This window comes from Echiichthys vipera (genome assembly GCF_963691815.1).
Source record: "Echiichthys vipera genome assembly, chromosome: 4".
In the NCBI taxonomy this organism is placed as follows: Eukaryota; Metazoa; Chordata; class Actinopteri; order Perciformes; family Trachinidae; genus Echiichthys; species Echiichthys vipera.
The window spans coordinates 6,151,637-6,170,468 of NC_139829.1; the positions used below are offsets into that span (position 1 = coordinate 6,151,637).

The window sequence follows — 18,832 nt, forward strand, 5'->3', positions numbered from 1 at the left end:
TGCTTTTAAACCTCGAACATTTATCTTTTTTTTCTCAAAAACTTGGTAATACTGAATTGTACAAAGTACCAATTGAAAGACTGCATTTTTTGTTGTTGTTGTTAGACAGAGAATGCCCGTAGTTCAAAAACAAAAAAGTTGGACAGAGACCAGTTTTGTCTCTTCAGGAGTATCAGAGACAGATGGAGATGGGATTCACATGTGAGACCTTAGTGTAAAGAAAAATAAAATACAACCCCAGGTACATCTTAGATTTGTGAGAAAAAATACGCCCCTTATTTTTGGAGAATGGTACATTCCCCTCACAGATGTGAAAGACGTGTGAAAGACGCCCCGTCATCCAAGGCAATTTCATTTATGTACAGCTGTTGTACAAAATCAGAAAACCCTATGAGTTGAGTTTTTAAAGGAGTGAAGTATAGGCCTTTAAAAATGCTCACAAAGATAGACTTCATCAACTCCACCTGAAACTGGAGGAGCGTCCATTAAAGCGTCAAAAATCATGTGCAAGTGAAGCGAAGCCGGTTTAAAACTGCGGCTTAAAGCTGAGGTTTAGAGGGCGCCGTGTTGTGCTGACACGCGTTACCCCTAAAATTATGGCTTTTCTTTTTCAAATGCTTTGACTCAATTTAACTATATTCAATCTCAGACACCACAGTGTGAAATGTGCCAGATATGTTCAACACTGAGTGCAGGTGCAGGCAGCAGACGTGGAGATTCCCTGCAGAGGTCGGGCTGGGTATCAATGTTTTCTTTTTGTAATAAAATCAAAAAGCATCGATCTGTTGAGATATGTTAGTGTAAGTGTAATTCCGTCAAAAAAAAAAATCCCAGGGTCTTTTTCAGCACTTACATACATACAAATAAGCCATTGAGACAGTTTTCTTTTGTGTAACAACTATTAACGGAGAAATCCTGTAGAGTCGCTAACAGCCGGACATGGCTAACACTGATAGCTCTGGGCAGTACGGTGAAGACATCTGCCTCTATCTACCTCTGCAGCAGCATGAGAAGAGTCCCTACACAGAAAACAAAGCAGCAACAACGCAGTTAGAGAACCCAGAGTTTATTAAAAGAGTGTTTTAAAGACTTACCTACTGACCACTGTACCAGCTCCTCTCATAGTTAAGTCCATTCAAGTGGATTACCAAAGTCAATCCCAAAGGAAGGAGCCCATTGGTGTTTTGTTTTCTGTGTAGAGACTCTTCTCATGCTGCTGCAGAGGTTTGCTGTTATTTTCAGCAGTATTAGTGGTTAAAAAAGATGTTTGAATGCCCTCACCGTACTGCCCCGAGCTAATCCCTGATAGCCACGTCCATCTGTTAGCGACTCTGCAGGATTTCTCTGTTAATAGTTGTTAGACCAAAAATAACTGTCTCAATATCTTATTTGATGTATGTAAGTGCTGAAAAAAGACCATGGGATGATTTTGCGTCAGAATTACCCTTTAAGTGCTGAAAGCTGGCATTGAACGCTCATCAGATTCATAATCTTTTTAACTAATTCTTTAACCAGATTGTTCCTGATTTGAATTATTTTTACTTTAAGGGAAAGCAGTCGTATTGCTGCCCTAAATAAAAAGGTAGAAAATGCTGAGTTTCTTTTTTAATTATCTCATGACATCAGGTTGGATGACACCGGTTTAAATGACGTTAAAAAAAAATTCTAACATTGAAATCATTGTTGTATTGATAGCCAGTTCCACCTCTGCTTTCATTAATCCCATCGATCCCACATTGATAATCGAGTTTCTCTTAAAAGCCTTACAACTAAAGCAAATAACAAGGTTTTTAAAAAAAAAGTGTCTAAACTAAATTTAAATGAACACTTTTTTGCACCTTCTGACAACTGAAAAATGAGACTAATTTTAATTTCCCAAGTTATTCTTACATTGTGAATGGAGCAAAAGTGCAGCAGCAGTTTTGTTATCAAAAATGCCAGAAGACGTGGGACTTTACAACAACAACAACAACAACATACTGTATGTATGTATGTAGGTACATACATTAACCTGTGCTTTGAAAGGATTTTCAAACCGATAGCTTCCTGTTTGGTTTTGCTCTCACGACGCAACTCTGCAGAGAGTCTTGAGTTTGAGAGGTACTGCTGGATGCATAGCATAGCCCTGAGTTATAACTTACATAAAGGGCTCTTAGTTCTAATCATCTGACACAAACACACACAGTCCACAGGAATCAGGCATAAAAGAGGCTCCAGCAACTCATTTTACAGCGAGCCTTTGGTGAATACATTCGGCTCCTGGTCACAAAATCATTGGCAGATGCTTCTCCGCACGTTTTTCTTTTCTTTTTCTCTGGCATTAATAAATAAATACTATCCTGTTATTGACAGAGCATAAGTCACTAGTTGTGGGGAGATTCTTTGGGCGGTTAGGTGAGGGGGAAAACGGGGCGAGACTCTTTTAAGACCGAAGGTGTTTGAAAGCAGGAAAGCGTGATGAAAGCTAAAAGTATAAAGCACAGGATTGCGTTACAAAATATATTTCATCTCGGTTTCAAAGCAAGTAAAACATTCGGGGGTAATTTGGCTGCAATGCTTCTTAATATTTGATATTAGAACCGGACCTGATTCTTTTAGGACCTCATGGAGCTGCAAGAACTCACAGGTTGCTTCTTTTAAACTTCTGTGAGCATAAAATCGAACGAGATGAACACGATACCTCTGCAGGTGAAATATTTAGCAATAATCAAAGAGAGGTTCAAGACCCGTATTATGGAAGAAAAAAGTCCAAAGAGGTGAACGCAGCAGCTTGAGGCAGCTTTAAAGCTTGAGCTTTGCCGGCTGACATCCTGTTCAGGCAAGTAATCTCAAATGATGTGAAAACGTGTTTAGGAAAACCCCCTAAAACAATCAATATTACCAGTGCTGTTATGTGATTCACACGCAGCTGTGCCATGAGATGATTTCATGTTCCAGCTCACATGTGAAACACCAGTTTAGTGTTGTGACATTACTTTTAAAAACGCAAAATAGGTACTTTTTTTAACCTTAAAAATTGCAGGTATTTTCTCCACATTTAATCAAGTATTTTTGGTGTTTTTCTCGGCCTATCAGAATTGAACATGTTGGACCTGTTGTTTACAGAAACGATTGACGTAAACAAAACCCTTCACATCCTCGGAAATATTCCTAACTTTCAGTTGTTTGTAGTGTTTCTCCTTTCAATAAAATACCTGTCAGTTAATTTAGGAGTGACAGCAGGTATCACCTCTGTAACACTATATAAAAGTTGTGGTGCACCCATATTACGTTGTGTTTTGACTCTAAAATTTCACAGCAGTGTGAAATAAAAACAAAAATGATATTCAGCTAATGTGCTGACATTTGTGTGGTTTAGCTTTTAAAAGTTGAAAGTTAAGGTTATTGCAGGAGCAGAATTTACAAACGATTATGATTTAAGGCCGAAAAACAAACAAAAAACAATCGACATTGGGGGTTACCATAGCAACTTCATCCCAAGCCCAACATTTGGTATGAAGCCTTTTCAAGGGGAGAAAAAAACGGTAATAAAAGAAACATTTACAGTGTGCAAAAACACAAAAAGGAGCAACAAATGGGCAAATACTTCACTCCTTTAGGGTAGGTGTGTCTCGGGGTGGGATGGTGTCTGAATTTTACCATAATCGGTCAACTGTACAGGGTCCTGTATAAAGCTGGAGCCGATGGGGGAGGACAGTGTTTTCAAGGGTGAGGAAAGGAGGGTTGCCGGAGCTCTCTCAGGCTGCACTACCTGTGGACCGGCAGGTGCAGCCCGTTGAGGGGGTTGAGCGGGTGGGGCAGAGGAGGGTGCAGCTCCAGCTGGGCCAGCAGGGAGAAGTGGTCCGAGGGGACGTGGGGGTGTGGGCAGCCGGTGATGTTGTTTTCGACGAGCCACTGGCTGTCCAGCGGTCCCAGCAGGCCCAGGACACTCATGTGGGTCTTGGAGAAGAAGATGTAGTCGATAACGCCCTGCAGACAAAAACACCTGTTATATCAGTTTAAAGCTGGGCGGAAATAAATAAGCTGTCTTTTTATTTGAATTATTATCTGTGTTGGACTATGGTGATCTATTATATATGAATTCCTCTGCACAGTGTCTTCATATGGTCAACTCAGCCTAACTTGCTTCTTTAAGGTTCATTACCAACTGTAAAGCTCACACTTACCACTGAGTGTTCTACTCTGGGGTAGGATATGGCTATGGCCACACGTAGGCTCTGTCATTGATACCTTATATACCTTAGCTATAAGGCAATTCTTGGTGTGCTTCCCTCTAATTTATGTTTTCTCATTACCCAAAAAAGTGCTGGGCAACACTCTTTGCGTTCTCAGGCTTTTATGCTTTCTGTCCCCCGTGTCCGCACAGAACAGGGAAAAAGTTTACTTTGCATCCTCAATATGGAATTTGCTATAGAATGACTTAAAACTTAGTGCATTCGTTCCTTTAAGTGGCTTTAAATCAAAAGACAAACTTCTTAATATGTCGATGCATTAACTGTTCTCGGTTGCAAAAATGGCTCCTTTACTTTTAATTGTAATTGAATGATGTATTGTAAATTGCGTTTGGGTCGTGAGGGTCGGTGTTTTACAGTCTATGAGCATGGTACTGTGTTGAATATCAGTTTAAATCAGAGATCATAAATGCTGGCTGCCTGCACTTGACTCCCGTGTTCTCCACTAGAGACTGACACAGGGTCCCGCTCCCACCCTTTCCCATTACAAAATACAAAATATTACTCATGTTCCTGGAAAAAATCTCAACATTGATTCCCACTACCGCCCACTCCCGTTTATCTAGTAGATCAACAACAGCCGTTATTTCTATTATGAGCCTAGCTCCCGGGCCGTCATGCTAATGTTGCTAATTTGGTATGCGTCAGCCAGATGGACGCATCTCCCTCCCCCCAACATGACACCAATGCCTTTTTTTCGAAGAGGAAATGAGGCAGAGTCAAAGTCTGACAAGGTGGCAGCTCCCATAGGTGAGGATGATTGGATCGAAATTTAAATAACTGAAATCAACGTAGAGGCTACATCCATTTTATATATTATCTATGGTTTTATCCCAATTACTACAAAACACATTGTTTTTGTTATTGCTGACCTTTTTGCTGTTTAATACATTTTCTAATATTTTTGGAAAAAATAATCAGCACATTTGAGGAACTGAACCAGACAAAACACATGGAGGGAGGTTTCTTACCTTAAAGTCATATGTGTAGTTGGTGTAAGGCATCAGATTGCTGTCGTAGGCGCTCTTCAGCTGGAAGCTGTGTGTGATGCTTCCGTCCGAGTTGCCGTTCTTGCCGTTGCAGTTGAAGTTGGTCAGACATTCGCTGTAGCGGAGCTCCTTGAAGTCCTTGTGGTTCTCGGCCACTCCTCCGTTGCTCAGGTATTCCACCACACCTGGATCATACAAAAGGGAAACTCTTTTGTGAAAGGTGAACATCCGATTACGAAGAGCAGGACTGTGTCATCTATTGGCTGAAAGGAAAACTGCTATTATTGAAAAGACTAAACAGTATATTAGTGTATACCTCATAAAAATGTATCCAACAATGACGCCCTAATACCGACATAAATTAAGCTAAAAGACTGAAACAGGGATCTTGAGAAGTGAGACAGCCCTACCGGAGTCGGGCAGCGAGTTGAGGTCAGCACACAGGACGATGGGGATGGAGGACGGGTTGGAGGTTGGCGAACCGGTCGCCACAGAGCCCGAGGCCCTCTCAGCGATGCTCTTCAGCTCCGACAGGAACATCATGGTTTGGATCAACTTGACGTCCGAGTACTCGGGGTCCCAGTGCATGTGGGCGTTGGCCACGAGAATCAGCTGCCTCTCCTGTGGCGGCTTTATGCCTGAAAACAGAGAAGACAAAACTATGTTTTTAAGAAAGAAAAAACACTGATTTGAGATTAAAAAAAAAACATTTAAAAGGGATTACAAAAATATCAAAACCTCAAACATAAAGATAAAAAGCTTGCTTTTTAAAACCCCCCCCACAAAAAAACCTAAGCGTGGTCTTATTTTGGTGACAGAAAGCATGCAGCTTTAGAAACTCAAAGTGCTGAGACAGCGAAATATAAAAAGACAAGAATTTACGGAAGAAAAGAAGAAGAGTGTAAAAAATAAAAATTAAACCAAAAACTGTATGATCACAAACATCATCATACATGTGTGTTACTCACTGCAAAGTTAATGAATGAGCTGATAAATACGGATTATATAACATGTTCAAAAACCAGAACAGAACAGAAATAATCTTTACACTTATTAACATGTAACACTCTTTCATGAATCTAATAATCACTAGTGACACTGTGTGGAAACAAATCATTACTGCAGGTACACTTTATGTGTCTTATTTGTCTACAGTGCAACCATAGATCCTTATTATAAATTAATAAAAAAGCTTTTTATATGATCTGTTAAAGTTACAAATGCGTAGTCAGTTTATCAGCTTTTCAAATATGAGTATTTTCTGTTATATTTATGTAAGTTGAATATCTTTGGGTGATGAAGACGTCACCTTGCGCCCTTTTCACTCTTTCTGACACTGAAAAGAATGATCTAAAGATTCAAGTGTCTCCTTGGATTACAGCATGAGTGATAGTAACATAATGTTCTGCCCATGGTTCTTACCATCAGAGAACATGTCCTTGTTGACCTCGAGCAGCACGGCCACCCCGATGTTGTCTTTGGTCATCACTCTGTTCAGCATGACCTCAGAGCCCTCAGAGTTGGCCATGGCCACCTGGTTGAATTCCACCGTGTGTTTCTGGATCAAAGTAAACCTGTAGAAACATCCACAGAGCAGCAGAAATATTCACCTAGGACTTTTGAAAACATGTGAAAATGTCCCTGCTTCAGTGCACTACTGTTGAACAGTTTGGCGTTTCTTCTTCTTTCCTTCAATAGCAACTATTTGAACAAAGACAGAAGACGTCTGTGTGGATGGGAAAGCCTTCACGACACACAGTGGTGATGACGAGTCAACCCACAGGAGGGTCGAAAAAGTGACAGAGCAGCGTCAAGTAGCACAAGTTATTCATTTACAGAAACATTGTGTGCAAAAGTCAAACGTCTCTTCCCCTCCGCACATGTCCTTCTCTCTCCTGACAGCTGTGCGACGGTAATGTATAAAGTTGACAGCTTGTGGATTGATTAACGGTCGTTACTGTCCTGTGTTGCTGTTTTGCACATTTACCCACTGGTTCTAGAGGAACATAATTTCATTGCACTGTGTAATATGTACAGTATAAGGCTGTAATGACAACAAACCCTCTTGAATCTTTACACCGCATTCGCTTTCGGTGTTTTTGCAGAATATCTGCGTCAAAAACAGCAACCTGTTCCCATTTTAATCTGCACATATGTTGATGCTAAGCTTCCAGGTTTTTTTTTTTTTTTTTTTACCAATGGCTGATTATTTCTTATTTAACTGTAGCTCAGAGGGATTTTTGTCTCTTTGTGCCCTCTCAGTAGAGAGTCTGGTCTGGGTGAACCTTTTTTCAGCGTTGGTTGTCCATGTACGAAACAAAACCCTTCAAAACAATATCTACGGTATTTGTAAGTGGGTTGTCTACAAGCAAAAAGCATCAAAGACCATTCAAAAATAAGAGACTTCTACTGTCACACATCTGAATGGATAAAATCCAGCTTTACAAAACAGACGCAGTCGATGTGGTCAGAGTAAAATGACCTTCTGTCGAGCTCCACCTCGCTGAATATCGCTCTTTTCAAACAGAAAACATTCTCGGATATACAAACAATACTGAAACCTTCAAATACACAAGTGTGTTTAATCGATCTTTCTCTCACTTCTCTGTCTTGAAGAACACAGCGCAGCCATCCACGTGTTTCCTCTCCTGTTCAGAAACCAGTTTGGCACGAGACTTTGGGCAGAAGTAGCCGTCGTAGCCGCGCTCCTTTAGCGTTTCCAGAAACATGGTGTAGTACTGCTCTGTCTCCACTTCCTGCAGACACACAGGGCAAGAAATGTCACCTGAAAGAGTCAATGACATGTATGTGTAAAGGCGTGAGCATCAGCTGAACATATGAAAGACAAATATTATGGGCTGGTCTCCCTGATCCAAGAAGAGGTTGTTCTGTCCTGAAGATGCCTTTCTATAAAAAAACTCAAATGTGAGAGAGACTAACATCTACGGAGATAGTTTTTTCCTAATTGAATGTTTTCATTTCCACTTGTCCGCTGCGTCATAAAAACATTCATTTTGATGCAAAAATCGATAACTTTACATTTCAAAGATTTCTTTAGTCCCAGCCCGTCAGAAATAGCTGTAAAGTACTTTCCATTTTTATTTTAAGTGTAAAATATACAGTTTCTATAGAAAGTATGATACCCAAAGAAAAAGAAGCCTCTCCTGAAAAAATGTCACACTAAGTCTTGTAAAAAAAACATACTGAAGATTCTAATGCAATGTGTTAAAGGTTCTATGATCAGATGAGACCAAACTGAACTTTTTGGGCTGAACTCTGAGCTCTTTGTTTGGCAGAAACCAAACACAGCACACCACCTAACCACAGCATCCCTACAGTGAAGCATGGTGGTGGCAGCATTATGTTGTGGGCTTGTGACTATTTCAAAAGGGTATCATAATTTCTATAGGCACTGTATCTCCCGGTCCTGATTTTCTGAACTGCTCCACCTCTGGAAATTCAAAAATATTCCCACATTTCTCCTGTTCCTTGGAAGTCAGTTTTAAGTCAGCTTAAAAAAAACAGCAACACATAATTACAAGGGGAACATGGAGGTTAACGTCTGTTTAAAGTTGCAAGACCCTCTCGTTTACCTGCAGGCTGATGAGGTCAGCGTCACAGCTGGTGATTTCCTCCATGATGCCTTTCTTCCGGTACTCCCAGTTGAGGGCCCAGGACGGACAGTAGCCGTACAGCTGTCGCGTGGCGTACTTGTCGCACAGCACGTTATAGCACATGACAGTGAACACGGCTGCAGAAAAACACAAAAATTAGATCCATCTAATCGTGCTGGCGTGGTAGGGGATGGCTGCCTATCCAGTAGCTCTCCGGTTTTTAGCTCTTTTACATAGCTAAGAGTTTATTGGTTATCTCATACTGTATTTTTTATACCTCCCTTGTGTTTTAGGAAGCTGCTGGAAATTTGATTAACTTCCGGATATCATCCCCAAGGGATCAATAAAGAGAAGTCCAAGTCTTTTCGTTTTATTCCCCTAGTGTTTGCTGCCCTTTGTTTCTGACACCTGGACATTTTTTATCATGCAAATGCTGCAGGTGACTTTAGAAGATATTCGAGTGAAATAGTTATTATATAAATGTGAAAAGTCAGAAGACGTGCACATTCTGAGAGCAGATGGTCGCCCTCCCTGTTCATTTCAGCGCTCATATCAGTCGATGTAGCGCCCGTCCTGTCTGCATCTGGCACGACGACCATTCTTTTCATTTCACATATTAGAAATTTTTGGTTAACATTAGTGATCGTGTAGATGGGACACCAGATTATGTTGAAAATCAAGGAGTATATTCAAAATTCAAAAAAAACGGTTAAGATTAAGCCTTGTCCAAACTTTTTCCACTTTATATGGACCCCTATAAAGAGTGTAATTTACAGTTAATGTTCTCATTTAACTTTTTGTTTATTTTTAAAAATAGGACAGAACATATTAATGAACATTTATGAATTGTCATCATCATCATCATTTATTCATGAAGTACATGAAGTACAACAACAAAACTTGACAATGACAGAGCTGACGGTAATAAAAAATAACATATGATATAAAGTGGCAATCGTGCATACAAGCTCTGGTTATTATTGCAAAATGCTATTGCTGAATGTCCTTAATAAAGTGCTTGATTTGAAAGTGATTGATTTCTCGTAATAAAGTTAAAATTTTCTTATTGGTGAACACATGAATGACTAACCTGACTCTTGCCAGATAAATTTCGGCCCCTGACCTTATGGGTCTCTGGGCCTGTGCCCAGTAGGTCCATTCAGTAGTCATCCATGAATGCCTTCCTATTTGTTCAAAGTGTGAAGTGAGGGCAGTCATTCAGTAACCTGACTCTCGCCAGATGAATTTCGTTCCTCCTTGCTTCCCTCATCAATCTGGGATCTCTCCATAGGAAAGTGATTTCAGGAGGCTGGGTCTTATCAAAAATCCTTGCATATGATTGGATTAACCACTTGTCTGTCATGTTTATTGACGTGGTACTTCAACCACTCACACAGAAACTAACCCTTGACGCTGATGCCTTCAGAGCCGTTCTCTGGTGTTCTTTTAAAGAAGAAATATTCTCTAGATTGGACAACATGGATGAAATAGCAGCCTTGATGTTGACGCCTGCTTCTTCGATGCGAGCCGCCATTGTTGTCTAAATCACAACAGTCGCTTCTCTGCTACGTCACATCTATTAAACCCCACCCGGAGCGATTCCAGATGGATGAGTGGAGCTAGGCGGAGTCAAGGCGGAAGCAAGGCAGATGAAAGTCATCTGGCGAGAGTCAGTTTTATGAGTACCTGCCCTCGCTTCACACTTTGAACAAAAAGGAGGCATTCATGGATGACTACTGAATGGGCCTAGTGGGCACAGGCCCAGAGACCCATAAGGTCAGGGGCTCTGACTCCTAAAATGTTGCTGAATAAAAAAATCATCACAAAGAGATGCTAAGTGACTGAAAATAGAAACAAAATGACCACACAGGGACAAAAAATGACAGCAAAGTCACGCAAAGTGATTCAAAATAGGTGTGAAATGAACACAAAGAGACCCAAAATGACTTAAAGTCGACTCTTTGAATTTGGGTGTCTTGTTCCTACGTAGACAAAGTGGGGGGCCTCTTACATGTCTGTGCCCAGGGGCCCGTTGGCTCAGAATACATCCACTGAGGCAGTGTCTCATTAAGTTGGGATGCAAAACCTCAATTTAAGTTGACAAAAGATGATGCAGATGCAGCTTTAAGTAAAGAGGAATATGTTTCACCTACACACATACAACATACAATGATTTAGCTCTGCTCCAACAGGAAGTTTGACTCTGACGAACCTACCTGAGGGACTCATTTGGTCTCGCTCTTTCAGAGTGATCCAAGGTCTCTGGGGGAGCTGCTCTGGGTGCACTGCAAACAGGACAGGGCAGAGGGGGAAATCAGAGTGCCAAACACAGTGGCACGCCTGCTATGATATACCTGCATTGCTCAGGTTTACATTTAAACATGCACCAGTCCCGCCCGAGCCGATTACCTGCGAGATTGTCGAGCATGTAGTTCAAAAGCTTCCTGGTTCCATCGGACTCCTGGTAGAGATTGAGGATGTCTTGGGACAAAGGGTTTCCTGCAAAACAACCACATGATAGATAATAACCCTGTGTAATAAAAATGCAAAAGCAGGGAACACACTTTTAATTCACCACACCTTGACCTTCTGACGTGACGTTAGTATAATAAATAAATTATGACTGGGTTCACTTTAGAATATTTAATTGAGTCCAAAATAAAAAGAAAAGCCTCACCTTTTAGCCCCAAGGTTTGTAACTGGAAAAGTCTCCCAAGTTCATAAGGCAGAACTCGTAAAAGATTGTTGTTTAAAAGCAATTCCCTACAAGAAAATGGGAGAATTATTATGAGTATATTGTATGAGGATGTTCTGTCTTTTAAAAAAACTTTCTCAAACAACGTGGTAATTCCTTGTCAGTGATGTATGTTTACTGGTGTCAAAACTTCTACCATGTCGTCCTTTTGTTGTCTTCCAGTCAAAATGTGTCTTTGCTCATCATCTTTCATTTCTTTCTTCAGTTTGTCAGTTTTGAGATGAGAGGATAAATCCCACACACATTTTTTTTTATAATCTTGTGAATGTTTGATCGTTGTGTTTTAATCATCACTTTTCTTCTTCTGTGCTTTGGGGATTGTCTGGCTCGTACTCCATTGAATGAATCCAAAGAAAAATGTATTTTTCATGTACTTTTTTGGCACTTGTATACATCAAATAAACCATCAAGACGTTTCTTTTCTTCCGTGTAACAACTATTAACGGAGAAATACGGTAGAGTCACTAACAGCCGGACGTGGCTAACAGTGATTAGTTCGGGGCAGTACAGTGAAGGCATTAAAACGTCTTTTTTAACCACTAATACTGCTGAAAATAACAGCAAACCTCTGCAGCAGCATGAGAAGAGTCCCTACACAGAAAACAAAGCACCAATGGGCTCCTTCCTTTGGGATTGACTTTGCTAATCCAATGGAATGGACTTTACTATGAGAGGAGCTGGTACAGGGGCCAGTAGGTAAGTCTTTAAAACACTCTTTCAATAAACTCTCGGTTCACCAACTACGTTGGTGGTGCTTTGTTTTCTGTGTAGTGACAGTGTTTTGTTGCATGTACGATTAACATCGCTGTGTATTTATCAACAACAGCAACAACAACAACAACAAATGCAAGTTTTATTATTTATAAAGGCTCTCTGTGACTGCTGCAAGTCAGTTCGAATGCAATTTTTTTTATTAATTTCCAATGATATTACTGTTTTGAAATTACATTTTTAATCAGGGGGACTCGACAATTTATGATTATTTGTTTTTCACAAAAAAGAAAAGACAAGATGCATTAAAATAGTTTGTTTCCTAACAGGGAATGCAACGTAAAGTGATTCAAGTGTGTTTGAGTGCCATTTTTTTTAGTTTATAGTATATCTTGATGATGATTTTTTTAATAATTATTAAAATCAATACCTGATTTGTCAGGTTTTTCAATCAGACTATTAGAAAAAAAAAAAAAGACATCTGTTTCATATAACGAAAGCTGCTTTCCCAATTTAACTTTAAGAAATGTTAATATTAAACAATATAATTCCCCACTGCAATGTAAAATGACGAACTGTGATCTTCCAGAAAGCTCTAGAATAAAACATCCCATTAATTGAACTTTTCTAAACATATATAAAAAGCCTATTTTGAGCAGGGCCGACCCACCTGAGAGAGACCATGTTGCCCAGTTCGGCGGGCAGGCTGCGGAGCTTATTGGACGACAGGTTCAGGTAGACCAGGTTGGGCAGCTTGGCAATATCCGGCGGGATGCGGCTCAGGTTGTTGTCGTTGATGTGCAGCGCCGTCAGGTGGGTGAGCGTCCATAACGAGCTGCTCAGGCTTCTCACCCGTCCTGCGTCGAGACAAACATGGGTACGGCAGAAAAAAAAGAGAACATCACTTCCAGATCTTGGAACTCAAGCTGCTGATCTCACAAAAGACAGAGGGCCTAAGTGTGTCACAGTCCAAGATGTAGCATCATGTTTGACACAGCTCCAGCCACAAACAAGAGCCATGTTTTCAGAGACAGAAAAACTGATTATTCAGTTCAACGTCCCTTCATGAGAGACTTTATCTCCATGACCCCAGATCAACCTGTAACCATGGCGCCCTGCCTGTAGCTCAGAGTAAGTGCATGGTGCCGCAGCGCACTTTTGTCCGGTATCTACTCATGCAGTTTAACGTCACACTATAGTATTTTTGCAAGGTGGTGGGGATGGAGAGTGTTATTTTGATTATGTGATCTTTGTGTAATGGATGTGAAGAACTGTTCAATAACGTTTAAATAGTCAGAGATTATTTCCTTGTGATGTGCGTAAAAGGATTTTGGAGCTAACAGAGTCCCGTGTGACATAAATGTAGATGGTGCAGTGACTCAGGTTCATGCCAGCTGACCAAATCTATTGTATTGTTATAGCGTTATTGTGAAGTTGAATTAATAGCGCATATTCATCTGAGAACTGATGACATCCGTGTGTTACAGACCCTGGCTGTGCGCACTGAAGTGTATATGACAATAAAGTAGTCAATCTCAATCTATTTATTTTTAGGGGGAGATAATTAAAGACTCACCAGAAATCTCGAGCTCGGCCCAGTAAGACTTCTTCCCGTTGGCCGCCTCCTCCGCTGGCATGATGGTGTAACATCTGCGGGGATCTGGAGGATCATATTTTTCCTTTGGCATACCTGTTAATCTGAAAACACAAAAGGAAGACACACATTTATTAGTGTTTACATTAAGAAGGCGAGAAACACTCATTAGCTTTCTTCCTGCACTGAAGAGCTGAATTCATTGCCACGTCTTTCGCCATTAAACTTTATAATGGTATTGTTTTTATTTTCGTTTTTAAATCATTTTTCCTTTATCTAAACATTCCCCGTGGAGTGCTTTTTATTAATATATATTTTATGATTATTATTTGTCCTGCTTAGGACCAGAATGAGAAAATAAAGAATAGAAATAAAATAAATAGCTTAATAAACATTAGTACTATATGTTCAGTACCATTCAATTGCAGGACAAATAATAATAAAAATATCTTTAAACAATTAATACAAAACACTCCACAGGTCATCTTTAAATGAAGGAAAAAGATTTTTAAAAAGGTTTAAAGCTTAATGCTGAAAGACGTGAAATAATTCAATTGAATTCAGAATCAATTAAAACTATTTAATAAAAAAATAAATAAGTGGCCTCTAAATGAGCGATATAACAGATATAGTGCATTTTGGCAATACTTTTTAGTAATAAAAAAATATATTTAACTGGTCGTCCCTGTACTTTACAAATCTTTAGTATTACAGTTTGTGCTTTACATGAGTAAAGAGTTCATGCATGGAAACACAAAATCCAGAGAACTTTAGCTTGTATGTCAGGTTATATATTTGTTATATATATATATACACATATATTTCAGAAAACAATGCTTGGGGCGATCGAGAAATGGTGTCATATAGCCATTTATTTTAGTTATTCTTTATTTTCTTAGTGTGCATTTCTAGAATTGGTTGATTTTATACTTTAATAATGTTAAATGTTCTTTAATAATAAATACATTTAGATTCTCTTATCTACAGCCCTGCGCGCAAAAAAGAAAAGGATGTATGAATACACGTTTTTATTCTTCCTCCCAGCAAGTTTACAACTTTATAATATAAACATACATTACTGTTAATAACACATATCTCAAAAAGTAACCAGGATGTGTGTTTTTCCAAAGCAGGTAAACATAAAGAAGATGCTACGAAGTAGGGCTGGGCGATTAACCAATTTAAAAATCGAAATTGGACTTATTTGTTTGGACAATGTTGACAAATTCAATCGATTTTTACTTTAACTTGGGTTCTCTCTCTCTCTCTGCTCCCTTTCCGCTCCATTATTTTTTCATACAAATATGTTCAGTTTTGTTTGCAAACTTGTTTCATTAAGGGATGCTAGACATTTTTTCCTCCCTTGAGGCAGTGCGGCAATTTTTTTATTTTACAAAAAGGGAAAGCTAATTTTGCACTTTATTCATTTCTTTTTGTTGATATATTTTACAAATGAAGTCTGGTGAAACTGTGAAAGTTTGGCACTTTATTCCTTGTAGGGAAATTCCTGTTTGTTCTGTCATTTAAATAAAAATATTTGAAATCATTTTTCATCTTTAGTAGTTTAAAAACCCCCCGATTATAATTGAAAATCAGATCTGGTTAAAAAAACCCATCAACTATCAAGACGAGATATACATGTATAATATCTATGACATGATATGAGACAAGATAGCACCTCAGAGTTTGATTAATACAATTAATTAAAAGGCTTAAAAGTGACATTATAGTTTAAGTGACAAGGTGTGCTTGAAAATAATTGCCTATCATATGAACTTCACAAGCTTGTTCTCAGACACTGTGGGAATTGCTTTAAAGCCGTATATGCATGTAAAAAAAAACCCAAGTTACTCAGTCAAAGAAAGAGGAATTTGTTACATCCTGAATATCAGAGCAGCAGCGCCACAATCTGCAGGAGGTCTTCTCAGCAACCACCCAGTTATTTAAACTCCTCTGCTGTCACTCCGCTGCCTGCATGGCTCAGGGCATGCACATATAACATTGCATGACTTGTTATATTTTTACACACAGACTTCTTTAACACCGTGCATGTGAGCAGAAGCAGCTTGCAAAAATGGAAAACATGAAGGGTGCATGATATTATGCGGCCGCCACCATGAGTTTGGCTGAGGGTGAACAAGTTTGTAGGAGACTTGCATAACTTGTTTACACACTGCTGGGTCACAAGTGAGCGGCTGGAGGGCACATATATACGGCCGGCCTGCTGGCAGCTGTTCATATCACAACCACACAGAGACTTTGATCACATGTCTGGGTTGATAACAACACTTTTTTACGGGCTGCGACAGATAATACGATAAACCCTGAATCTGTTGCTTTGTTACTTGAAAAAGGGTGGGATTTTTTTGCAAATGGAAAATATCTGGTGATGGCAACTGCACCAACAGCTGAGTATCCAGACATAGCTTGTAATCAGAGGCGCCGCTGGTCAGCAGGCGATGCAGGCAACTGCTTGGGGCCCCGGGCCGGTAGGGGGCCCCCTGAGGGATGACAAACTTTAAACTACAGCAGTGACAATGCTCAAAGTTTGCAATTTGTACAAGCCTGACCTCCCTAAGGGGGCCCCACCTGACGCTTTTTTTCTGCTTTTTATCTTTCTTCATATTAATATGTTTAAGTACCTACAAGTTTTTTTTAAATCTTTTTTAATCATATTGTGAAAATAACTAATGGATCTGTGTCACCAGTCGGACAGTTTTTGGCTAAAGTTCTATCAAACTTTCTGTTCAACCTACAAATATAAATGATACTGTAATGTTTTAATTTAATGGTGTTAAACTGAAGTCTAACTTGTTACCTTTGTGACCAAATATCATGTTAAGGGCCAAATTTAGCTTTGTGTTGACAAGAGAGTCGTCAAAGGACGCCAATACCGGTGAGCTCTCAGCCCTAGTCGGACACCCCGATCTCCTCTCTGTAAACACTGGGAGCTGCTGGTCGTCCACATTAACATCAATGCCGTCAACACATCTGAGACCATACTTCAGTCCTTCACAATAAAATGGCTTTAACAGCTCCAAAAAATAACATAACGTCTTCTTAATTTCCATTTTAATGTAACCACCACCTGAGCTGCTCAGACTTACTACTTTTCACTCATCAAGGTCACATTCTTATATTAATTAGACATTTAAATGTTCATGCACATATATGAAATTTAACTTGTAGATTCTTCAAAGTGTGTAAATAAATTCTATTTGGACTTTGTTGGTGATCACCATGAAAGAGCACCACGAAAAGATCAGCCCTGTCCATATAGGGACAAAAATGTACCAGCGAACGGCGTCCGACTGGCGATACAGTGACGTTATATTCATTATATTCATAACTAACTTTAAAAATAACAAAAATTGTGCACCTTTGAAACATTTTTTTGTTGGTGTGAGATATTTTAATGACATAATGGTGGTGAAAGCTGTTTCGAGGGGCCACTGTGAATTTTTTTGCCCAGGGCCCCAACAGACTCTAGTATCGCCTCTAGCTGTAACATCAAAAGTAACAAAAGGCACCAAAGGTACATAATTAACTTGATCATTGGCTTAGAAAAATACCATATCCATACAATTATTTATACATATAATATTTGGTTTTGTCAGATACAATACTATAATGAAAATAATATTTTCTTATCAGTCTCATACTCTTTGAAAAGTTTTACATTCATAAATGTAAATTTGCCAAAGAAAAAAAAGCCATAAAGACTATAAGATTGTGCTCCCTATTTATTTATATCAATTATTTGTTATGTTATTTATTCATACCGTATAAACATATACGTATGTATATATTGTATATGTATATATTTAATAAATAAGGGATGTATTACCGTTTTCTCTTTGTAATAAATACCAAGTTGAAATAAAATGCTTTGTAAAAATTAATTAAAATAAAGTAGATGTTAGCGTATTTTACATGAAGATATTTTCATTAAAAAATAGCCAAACTGTAGGATTGTGCTCCCTTTTTATTGTCAATTCATTTATTTTAATTCTATAACGGACCCTGACATTGACACGTTATTAACTTTTTCAGAGTGATGTACACTCGTTTTTCACCTCATATTTGTAATAAATACCAAATTAAAATTTATTTTAAAAAAAAGAATTTAAAAAACAAGTACCGCACGTTGACGTCACAGGGTTGGGGGGCCCGTTCAAGTGAAGTTCGGCCCACCAGCTGTCACACCTGGCAACGAGGTGTAAACGTGCCCTCTGGTTATGTCTATTTTTAGACATTTCGGAAGTGTTAAAGCTATATAAAAATCTAAAACTTCTGAACAAGAGTGAGAACACGTTAACCACCCGGCGAGCTCAAAAGCCCCGCGCTGGATTTGTTGGGCTTAGCGGCAGCAGGGCGCACACCACCCGGGCTCACGACTGGGACTGCGGGGGTTAAGACCGACAGTTGGTGTAAAAACGGATTAACCTGTGTAATTCAACCCAGGACAACCTGGACTAAATGTCCACAGCATAAGAACAAAGTCAGAAGTGGCATTACCTTCATTCGGGAGCAGTAGAAGACAATTTGTATAGTGAATTGGTGGAGACATGCAGACACGGTTGTTGAACCCGTTTAGTCCCTGAACGTCTCGGAAACAGAAGGAAGAACAACAAACGCGACTTCCGCTCGTGCTCGTCCGCTCACAGGCATGTGCGCCCCCCAGAGTCTCAATAAATAAATAAATAAATGCATAAATAAATGCATAAATAAATACATACATGAATGAATAAGGCCTGAAAAAAATGCATGAATAAAATTATAAATAAATGTATAAATAAATACATACATGAATGAATAAGGCCTGAAATAAATGCATAAATAAATGTATTTTTAAATGTATAAATAAATACATACATGAATGAATAAGGCCTGAAATAAATGCATAAATAAATGTATTTTTAAATGTATAAATAAAT

The 18,832-nt window shown here is 39.1% G+C and overlaps 1 protein-coding gene across 1 annotated transcript; it reads right to left on the reverse strand.

The window, feature by feature from the left end:
* On the reverse strand, nucleotides 1-18,521 carry cnot6l (CCR4-NOT transcription complex, subunit 6-like). Its single transcript, XM_083912866.1, has 12 exons — nucleotides 18,414-18,521; nucleotides 13,878-13,999; nucleotides 12,972-13,158; nucleotides 11,513-11,598; nucleotides 11,245-11,334; nucleotides 11,052-11,120; nucleotides 8,815-8,972; nucleotides 7,823-7,977; nucleotides 6,644-6,795; nucleotides 5,632-5,859; nucleotides 5,204-5,406; nucleotides 1-3,969 (listed from the first exon to the last, which is right to left on the reverse strand). Exons 2-12 carry the CDS (start codon nucleotides 13,987-13,989, stop codon nucleotides 3,748-3,750), a joined length of 1,662 nt encoding a protein of 553 aa, XP_083768992.1. The 5' UTR covers nucleotides 13,990-13,999; nucleotides 18,414-18,521; the 3' UTR covers nucleotides 1-3,747.
* Between the last annotated feature and the right edge of the window lie 311 nt (nucleotides 18,522-18,832).

Excerpts from the sequence above, each read along its gene's own strand:
- cnot6l (XM_083912866.1), bottom strand. The coding sequence starts at position 13,989 with ATGCCAAAGGAAAAATATGATCCTCCAGATCCCCGCAGATGTTACACC. Across the intron at positions 7,978-8,814 it reads CTGACCTCATCAGCCTGCAG|GAAGTGGAGACAGAGCAGTA; the intron begins GTAAACGAGAGG and ends GTGTGTCTGCAG. Across the intron at positions 6,796-7,822 it reads GTGTTCTTCAAGACAGAGAA|GTTTACTTTGATCCAGAAAC; the intron begins GTGAGAGAAAGA and ends ATGTTTCTACAG.